The sequence below is a fragment of the Varroa jacobsoni genome, unplaced genomic scaffold (genome assembly GCF_002532875.2).
Source record: "Varroa jacobsoni isolate VJ856 unplaced genomic scaffold, vjacob_1.0 scaffold_250, whole genome shotgun sequence".
Classification (NCBI taxonomy): domain Eukaryota; kingdom Metazoa; phylum Arthropoda; class Arachnida; order Mesostigmata; family Varroidae; genus Varroa; species Varroa jacobsoni.
In genome coordinates this window covers 38003-48633 of record NW_019213152.1, presented here as the reverse complement: position 1 = coordinate 48633, position 10631 = coordinate 38003, and the positions used below count along the sequence as shown (strand labels likewise).

The window sequence follows — 10631 nt, the reverse complement described above, 5'->3', positions numbered from 1 at the left end:
AGGATAACTCATTATATATTTACGTTATCTGATAATGGTCTAATATAATAATCGAACAAGTGTTCTCATTGAATTAATTTGAAGAAGAGTTTCCACAACAGAATTGAGCATTAGATGTAACTAAAGCAAACGTGCTGTAGGATGTAAGAGTCCATGTTGAATTCATATTGGTTGTACTAAAATAACGTGGTTTATTTTATATTAAAAGCTGTGCAGAACACCAATAGGTAGACATTCAAAAGGCCCAACCGATAAAGGCACCTGTTTTATACGAAATTTCCGTTTTGTACCAAACAGGGTTGTTAACTTTTTTTTTTTATTACTTTTAGACGTACAGCGTTAACCAGAAAATTACTAAAGCGGATACCAGAACAGCGCAAACAAAGTGATAAGTGTTCACACATCAACAACGTGCTTTCATAGTGCTCATCAAAAATTTCATTATTTTTTTTTCTTATTTCTGAACTTCCCTAACAATTATCAAGAGTAAACAATTATATAAAAAAATAATGCGATATTTCTCTGCTTGGCTGGACCAAGTCAGCCTGACTAACCAATAATAAGTAATGTATAATAACGGTTATGGAGACAAGACGAAACACCAAACAGCTCACCTTCGATATCTCGAAGAACAATGAGAGTTCGCGCCCGTTCCTGGCAAAGTTGGTGGAAGATCTGCTGTGGACGCAGGTGCGGAAGAAGGCTATCGTGGAGTAAAGCCACTGTTGAGTGAATTAGGTCTCCATATGTGATAGTCTGAAATGATATGAGGCGCAATAGCGGTAAACGAAATAATCAGGTGAACTTCTATAGCCAGTTGAAGACCGAATGTTATTTCGTCCTTAGCAGACTCTAAGCTTTGCAAAAACACGATCGTACGTTTCTGTCATGTGCGATATACACGAAACTTGACTTATTATGGTAATATATCTTCTTCCATTTCACGTTAAGTCCGCATGTACCAAAGGGAATTACATGATCATCTCGCTTGATAAACATACCCCATACTCGTCATAATAAGAAAACAAGCTCATTATACACATATGAATGTATCAGTTTTTCGTGGAAATTATCAGTATCTGATTGTGAATTAAAGCCAACTAAATTTATCAATAGCAAGGCATCAATTTGAAGTAAGGTTTACTCAACTTGCTTAACTTACGTTCAAGTCAGACTCGATTTGAAGCTTTTGCACAGACGTGACTGCAAGGGTATGTCTATACGGTACTGTGGCGCTATTGGTTGACGCTTGATCGATGTCGACAGCGACCGTTTATAAACATGCTAATACAGATGAACTACATTGATTGACACACTCGTCACCTATATAATATGAGTGAAGGCAGGCGGACATGGGTTAAACGGAACAATAATCATTTCGGACGTAATCGTTCAGTTGATATTCGAACGTTGATACGCACTCACACGCAAGCCATCTGTTTCGCCATATACATTGGCTATAAAGGCGGCTCCTCTAGAATCAATCCCCATCCTTCCATGGAATATGGCGTTGTAAACACGTTCAATCTATATATTGTTGGAAATCTATAAATATTGGACGGTGTTTCGATAAATCTTGATGTAACTAGCTCTATGGCGTTTCGGCTATGTTACCATGGAACGATTCTTCATTCTTTGCATAGAATTAACTTCAGCTTCGCTTGTGCTCGATGTGCTCGAACACTTCAGGCAAAACTTCAGAGCTCCACGATAGTTTCTTAAGGTCTTAAACTGTATTTTTTTATAGCTCTGCTGAGCTGAGGAATAAAGTGTTTTATGTTCAGGCCAAGCTTGTGTGTGAACAATGATCATAGTCTAACTGCACTCGTTTTATATATAAGAACACGTTTTAGCATCTGAGTCGTTGTGTCCTGTTGATACCAAGGCCACTCATTTGGCCTTCATTTAGTGCATAAGGCACGAAGCTATAGACAATTCAGCACCAAGAAGGTTATTAAGACGAGCATTTATTTAGTGCACTAACGCCATACTTGTACGGCATTTACAAGGTTCTTCCATTATCTCCTAAATGACGTGGTTAATAAAGTCTGGGACCCATATTTGACTCGTACAACAACAACACTAAGCCTTTGTCCCACCTCCCTAAGAAGGGAACAGTCTCCAATGGGTTGGTTAGATTTGCCATATAACAGTGTATCAAAGCGTCGTCTACCGAATAAGTTTTCGCTTCTAACCAGAGGTCCATAATGTCAAGTTACATATCTGACATAGGGCCCTGTGTGTCAACTGCGGACACAAGACCCAACTTGGATTTTGTCGCGACTCATTATAAACTAATTTAAAAGATGCAATGCAACTTGGGAAACAATATGGAGAAAGTATGCGATGATCCCAAACCACGCCCAGTCGCAGTGCATGCTTGTCCTGTCTTCTCAATGCTCACGACCCTTCGTTCCTTTATGTATATGCTTGTCGAAATTCTGCAATTTTAACCTTTGTTCACTAATTAATTAAAGTCATTTTCGTTCAGCATAAAATAGAATAATATGCCCCGTACATAGTGCCGGGCACCTTAAAACAAGCTCAAGTATCTGTAAAGCTGCTAATTAGCTATACGATCGACCGAGCTAACACGTAGTAGACACCTTAGACATAACACCCGAACACGAAATCGACGTTATACTTTAATAAAAATCGGGGCTAATATTAATTGTTTGCCCTAGCGATTTAAAAATCTAATCACTACCCCATTAAAGTCAATCAATCAATCAACTGAAGATAGCCGAGAGTAACACGTAACCTGTATATACGCACTGAATAACACCTTAAATCGGTTTTGCTTTATTATTCACGATACATACCGACCCGCGCTTGGCGTCACTGAATCACTCCTATGAGCAGCGTTGTAGATATATCTGCAAACCAATGTCACGTTACCTATACAGTTTTTATGAGCGAATGGCCATCGTCCGATTGCCACTTATCGTTGAGTAATTCATTCGTATCGTAAGAGAAAAGGCCATGCAATACAAGGACGCCATCGGCCAAAGTGTTAACAGGCCTCTCTTATCTAACATTTCGACTGCGTCGGAAACAGAACACCGCACTGCCCATGTCTCGTCTGAACAGAAAGGTTCACAGAGGAAAATGTTTACTAGGTCCAAAGCCTGAGAATCGGCTTCGGAAGTTCGGTGACTGCGTTCTTCTCGGACCACTGAAGGTGTTGAGGGTGTTACCTTCAGTGGTCCGAGAGGTCTGTTGTGAGCACCCACTTCACACAGCCACATAATTAGTTCTTAGTCGGCGCTCGATCGATCGATCGGTCGTTCACTCTCTTAATCATTTAAGATTAAGAAAAAAATGAGTAAAACTATCGAGCAAGTATTTACACAAGATATAGCTGTTTGTATAGACGGTATAATTTATCTAGGCACAAATTTGTAATATGTACACCAGTAAAGAATTGCAAACAACGACTTCGTTTTATTCAACATTTTAAACTAAACTGTTACCAAATATGTTGTTCCGGTAATGGATTAAGCCCTAACCTAGGTGTAGAATGTTAGCAGGTGCAAATGCAACCGATGATCATACAATATTGCATATGAACTTAGATAGAACCTAATGTATACATACTGGATACACGGAGAAATCGCAAAGGATTTCTCAGTGGTCTGACCATAAACGACAAACATAGGCCCACTTACGAAAAAATGGGAAACAAATTCATTCGAATCTGGCCTGCCGTTTTTCCATAGTCGAGAAGCTGGAAATGGTTTGACCTGTGAGTGTTTCATTATTGAAGAATTACCCATTGACTATATATATATATAGTCAAGCTCAGTCAGCTATGTTAAGTTATTATAGATACATTAATAATGATATTTGGTAATGATGAACATCAATGATTTGAATGTGACATTAACATTAGCACACTTCTCTATATGACAGATAGAAAAAAAAAGATAATTCTTTTTGTTTGCATAGTTTATGTAGTACATGTCGTTATCGGGACTTGAAGCAGTCTCTTGCCAGAAATTTCTCTCGGCCAAGGACTTGACCGTCCAAGGCAATCTGTTTAGTTCTGCATGCGATACCTGGGGGCACAACACGAAGTCCGATGCGGCCACTTTCCTCCGCATCACTACGTCTAAGATTCAGACGACAAGCTTTTACACACTAGTTTTACCGTAATGCGTCTTTGCTATGCCTAATAGTAGGCAAAACCGACAACTATCAACGAAGCAAATACTTGACAGTATCGAGGACTGGCTGAAAGCTTAGATTACATGCTGGCAGGCCGCTCCTAAATGGCCACATTGCCCACATTTTCTGGACTGGCTTGCTTAGTGTTTACAGAAGCGAATGGACGGACGTAGTCTGGCTCTGGAAACCCAATTACATGGCCTTATGTCTCCTAAAAGAACACTATCGTTTACTATATACGTAATATATAACAATAGGCTCTGGTCAAAACACATCCGCCTGGAAGTGTAACTACCCATTGAGATAAAAAAGTAGCCAGACATTCTAAACGTACGAATTGCTAGCTATCTACAGACGACAGATGTCGCTTTGGCCCGCGGTAGTCCTTTGCAAATTGACAGCTATTGACGCCCCTTTTTAGTTTATCAATGGCACAGGGTATTCATTACACATCCTCTGATTACAGTTGTTCGTACATATAAAAACTGTAGTCGTTGCCATCGTAGAAAATCTATTAAAGTATACTGTTAATTAGTATTTTCCTATAATTTAGCATATGCCGTAAAACTGTATCATAAGAACAATGGAAATTGCTCTATCAATATAGGGTGACGGGCTTGTAAATGTCAACTACGAGAAATTAGCCTCTGGGGAGCAATTTTTTTTTTTGTGACCTCAAGCCGAGCGATACGCTCTAGAATATGCAGTGATCCACGGTCGGTATTTTCTGTGTACCACCTTTTTAATTGAGTTCAGACAACGTTGACGGATATGTCATTGCTAAAAGGCAATTCTCTTATAGACCGAAATATATTAGGAGGGTGCCATATAGTGCTCAGTGTGGGCGATGAATTTTTCGAAATTATCTAGTTATCCCATGGATAGCAGCTTATCTGTGATTGTTTGGTTTATGGACTTTATAAATCGCAGCCCAGTCATTCCTCTCGTATACGGAGACGTGAGTTGCAAACAAGCGCCTGTTATTTTGCAAATCTAGTGCAATAAATTGTAAAAAAATTATTCAAACACAAATTTAGTTACTTGTGTATATATATATCGACGTTTGTATCAGAATGGTAATACCTGAAAAGCACCAATACGAACGAACGTAAACAATGCAGTACCTACTTTGACCTTTTGGTATAAAAATATTTGCTATACGTATAGCATAGACAATGTGTCATGTCACAAAAAAAATTGTTTGACCTGCGCCGAAAATCAGTAAAACCATACCAATTTTCCTAATAATTAATAATAGAAAAGGCAGCTACTCCTTAACAGGCAGCACACAAAATGTCTTTACGGGTCGCGCGACCTCAGCGACATAACGGGACAAATCGAACTACGTGCATAACCACATTATGATCATACTTGTTCAATAGTAAACGAAGCATGCTTTATACGAACGCCCAATTTATACATATGTATGTTCCTGAAGGAAGATTTTCCGCCCGGCATAGAACCCAGACTAATATTTTTCGTCGAAGGATACGGGATAGGAATAGGGAACGTTGGTGACGTACTGCACGAATTCGTTTATAGGTTCCAGCGTGACCATTCCGCTCTGGCAGATAGCTTGGCTGAAAGGACAAAATAGGTCAGCTTTCGAGCGGGCGCTAAGCGATCAACCTGTAAGTGTTATGATTTATTGAGCGAAAAAAACATCGACCCGAACCTAAGTGTAATGCTTTGCGCGGAATTTCATAATTGACGATACGCCATTAGGTCGCTGTTGATTATTTTTATGGACCTTTATTTTAGAAAGAATATCTAGGCCAGTTTGATCCGGATTTGCAGTTGCGTAGGTTTTGTAAGTTCGCAAATTGCCTGCACGTAGTTTGCTCAGCTATCATTTTTCAATGGTAGTTCTTTTTTATTTATCCAGGTACATTAATTATTCCGTGAAGGTGGCTGACGAGATATTCGTTGCTTCGTAATCACTGGACGACAATTTAGAGCACGTTTAGATCATTCGTAATAAACTTATCGTCCGTATTTGGAACTCCAAGTGAAAGGGCCATTTACCTATAAGATAAAAACTCTTTGCTACTAAAGTTAACTTTATGTCTACACTTTTATTTCTACTGTGGATGAAACATGTCTAAAACCCGCCTCAATCTGAGTGATGCATCTACCTAATTCACCATTACTATTCTGTACAACTGTCTGTTAGTGGCCTAAAGGAATGAAACAAAGCAGCGACCTATGTAATTATAAACGTATCTCTCTTACGGAGATTTTCCAGTTTGGACAAGAGGGTGAAAATTATCGGATACAGATATTCATGAGCCACAAATGAAAGGTTTGTTTTCTCAATGGATGGTGTTCTGTACATGCAATCCTGTACAGCTGTTGTCGACATAGATGATCTTTTGTAGCAATCATCCATAATATAAGCTGCGGTATCAACAAACAACGAGTCAATGAGTTACATCAAAGGTGTGCAAATTTCGTCGTATTTTATGTTTATCTATTTTATGCAAAACAATAAGACCAGTTGGAAAATGGAGCCCGGTACATTTCAGGAGCACAGGGTTCATTGAAACGCTTGAAAGTAATAGTTGTTTTCTGATTAAAGCTAGATCGAGCACCAAGGAAATGCAAGCGGCATTGTAGGTCTCCCTACGCTTTAGGTCTAAAGCGGGGAGTTCGGGGAGAAGTTTAGCGTCAAACAGGGGTCTGCGTCAAATATTCTTGATGCATTATTGAATGCTTCCGTATTTGCGCCACCGCTGGAGACACGAACAATATTAGCCATATCGTACACACTGGATTTAGTTTATCTAATTAATGTCCGTGACCAAAGAAAACCAGTTGGCAGACCCAACCACCTGATCTTCTTTGTATGGCTGAGCTAACATTCAAATATGAAACAAGGTACAGCTTTCGATAAACATATCCTCAGAACATTTTTGCTTAGTGGATCAAAGTATCATATTGGTGGTAGATATAAATTGATGCTGAAATTCATCAAAGTTCGAAAATTCCTACTTACTGAATAGAACTTCTGAAGTGGCAGAAAGCCTTTTAGGCTACGAGTCGAAAACTGACAAAGAAAAATTAGAAATGAAAGCTCCTTTGGGAGCAGGGATTTTCGGACGGAAAAACTTAACTGTGACCTGAAATCTCTTCGGGTCAGTCAGATAGATCAGTTGGTAGAAAGGAGAAAAATACTGATATGGGTCATTTTAATGTTAAATGAATCGCTTGCAGCCAAGTTTCTGTATATCATACCTGACACATATATTGGGCACAGTCTTGAAAAAGAAACGTTTGTTATTACATTGTCTTTTGTTCAATATAAACTTTGTCAGAATTCCTTCAAATATGTCAGGCTATTTATTTGATTTCCACGATTTACTATGCAGGTGATTCTGTAGTCATGATTATAGGATATGTACGGAAACGAATAGACTGTAAAATCCCGTTTTGGAAAACTCAATTTCTGGTTTTTCCTGTTTAGCTAAGCCGTTCAAAGCTGTTATCCGAGCCTTGGCGGTCCTGTGGTTTGCCTCAAAGCATTCCTCGATTTAAATAGGTATTGTCGCCTTCAAAGAAGATATCACACCGGCCGGGCGAAGAGTTATCGATTGGTATGTTTAAACAGTGCTTAACGTTTTCGAATGTATATCTAAGTTATCGATTATTTTTATTTAGAATACTAGACGTTTAGAGAATACGTACCGACCGGTTTATCTATTTTAAAATACAAGTTTTTTTGCACTATGGAGCTTTTAGCTTCATTGTAAAGTAAATCAACTGAAAATGTAGGTCACTCGCGTACTATGTAAATGTTTGCCCAATGATTCTCTAGGTGCCTAAATAAAGAGTTATTAATGGAAAGGCAGATCAAGGTGGTATACAGGACAACTAGATAACAGGTAGTTTCAATGCTAAAAAAAAGGTCATGTATCTTTTTTAGCATTTAAAATTTCCTCTACGTTCAAACTCTTCAAGGCAGAGCCTATAAAAGGTGATTCGAATGCCCGAACGACAGGAAAATGTTCTGCATTGTAATGAGTTTCTTGAGCAATGGCTTGAAAAGGTTGTGCAATGGGTATGCATATGGCCGGTTATGCGAGATATTTCCCTTTTAGGACCAACTGTTATGGGCCTTATAGATCAATTTGTTCCGACCAATCCGAACACTTTTCAAACTTCTGGACTTTCAAACTTTACAAGCAATATATAAAGGTAATAATATATTATATAAAACACGTACGTTCATAGGAATCATTCATCAGGAACGAATGGATTTGAAAATACGATAACCAATTTCTTCCGTTATGAACTATTTAATTAATAGAGATACAATGCAGCGCTCTAAAGAACAAAAGTAAAATATTTCTACTCGTTCAATACAAACTTTTCATTGCTGGTCAAAAATTTGAGAATTCAAGCTAGCAGCATCGCTATGGACAAGGCATAATACGTACGGTTGAAAATTTCTGCGAAACTGAAGCACCGAAATGCGCAGCTGCCGTACGGCCTTTGCCTGTGAGGTTCTATTTTGCCGCATGCACCACCTACTCGCAAAAGAGATGCTCCCACTTTATTGTGCTCTCCTCTCCCCATTTTTCTTCTGTCAAAGAAAAAGCTAACGGGAACGCCGACTCTCATTTTATAGCAAAAGCACTCGCTGTCCTTCTGGTCCGTCACTATTGGCGCCTGCGGAGCATGGCTGTCACAGCAGGCACAGGACACAATGACAGGGCTGTTCCCAGCTGTCGCCTGCTAACACGACAAGCAAGCACAAGGTACGCCCAAAAGGACTGGTGAGGTAAGCAAAAACGTTCCGAAGGGACTGAATCGGCATCGATAAAAAGTGTCTCCTCATCAACGATGCGATCACCATAAGTGCTTGTTATAACATTGGCGTTAGTTCAAAACGATTAATATGTTTCGTACTCCAATGCAGTATGATGACGTCAGACTGTAGTCCTATCTCAATATGTGTCTGAAATAGTAAGACATGAGGCTATAACGCATTTATTTTTTCATCGAAAAATTTCACCGAAATTTTTATGCAGAATCTTCTATTCTAAGTGAGCAAAAGATTACTGAAGTTATTTATAACTGACGTTTCAATATGACTTTACTATTAGAAAATATCTTATTAAGCTAATTCTTTTCAGCGAAGAGCATGCTTAGTTCAGAATAGAAAATAGGTAAGCGACTCACCCGAGATTAATGTTCCGCTGGCTTCAAAATTAGAATTTCACTCGTTAATCATATAGCACACACACAAATAAAATGTCCAAAATACCCTCCCGACTTCGTAAGCTTTTTCCTCTGAATAATTTATTCGTAATCCTGAAGGCTGCTAGACACGGCCATGTCGGCTTATGCCAGACTTCCTAATTGAAGATGTTGGGCAGCTTCGGCTTATACATTCACAGTCACACGCTTGCCTAATTTGAGGCTGTGATTTTTTGACCTTTGCAATATTGAAAACCTAACGTTTCCAATCTACTCTCCCCGATATCCAAGAGTTCAAACTGTAGCCATCTTTGATTCATTCACGACCATGTTTTTGTAGTCGATCGAAGTTCAAGGAATTTCGAAACATTTAAAAGTCTTCCCAATCAGCATCGTATATTTTTAAAACATACAAAGAATAAAGTCAGTCGAAACATTTTATAGGATATCTTCTGGACATTATTGAGTCGATAAGGTGGTCTGTCAGATTACCCAGAACTATCCACTTGTATATTTGGCGCTTATCAAGTCTCTCTGTGGCTCGGACGACCAAATGCTACTCTACGTATAGGAGACGCGTCTTAGAAAGACTCAAAGCAGACTTGTAGAAGCACACAATGTATGAAAGCCTGATGGAGCCGTAACTGAGACAAGTGGATGGTTTAGACGTTTTGTTTAAAACGAATGGCTCATCTGCCCACGATAAACATTCAAGTGAAAAAAAAAAAAAAAAAAGGAGTGAAGTATTTTAAGCAGCAAAGGAGAAATTCTCTAGCTTGCCTTAGATTTTCGCTCAGAAGGGCCACTGCAAACTGGGTGATTGTCTGGCGTACTGCTCTTATATAAGGTTTGTGCCACTTCGTTCAGATATTTGCCTATGGCTTGGTGGCTGTACATTGTTACAGACAGGCACAGCTCCGTGGAATGGTAAATAGCCTGAGTGGAAATTTGCTCGGGCGAATGAACTTTGACGGATATAGTAATGTTTAACTTCTTTAACTAGAGCGGAGGGAAATGGGTTCAACCCTTTTAAGCGGCTAGATGTAAGTTCAGTAGCAACTTGGCCTTCGACATTTGCGACACTATCGATCGAACGCATAATATCAACACTAAATATGACAGGCCACAAATTTAGGCCATCGTTTGCCACTCAGCCCCATATAGAAATTTTCATAGGTGGATGGACCGGCTCATGGACATGATCAAGTACCGAAAATTCTCACTGAGACACATAAGCTAACCAAATTCTTAAAAAAAAAGCATGT

At 39.1% G+C, this 10631-nt stretch overlaps 1 protein-coding gene across 5 annotated transcripts in view; it reads right to left on the bottom strand.

The window, feature by feature from the left end:
• The window catches only part of LOC111258592 (uncharacterized), a 31988-nt gene that overhangs the window by 15553 nt on the left and 5804 nt on the right, over positions 1–10631 (bottom strand). For all 5 annotated transcript variants that reach the window (XR_002679081.2, XR_015310201.1, XR_002679082.2 and 2 more), the window contains exon 2: positions 615–756. Coding sequence is in view for 2 of the 5 variants with exons in the window: in XM_022829984.2 (XP_022685719.1) it covers positions 615–756 (142 nt within the window). In the remaining 3 variants the exon portion in view is untranslated. The remainder of the gene's footprint in view (positions 1–614; positions 757–10631) is intronic.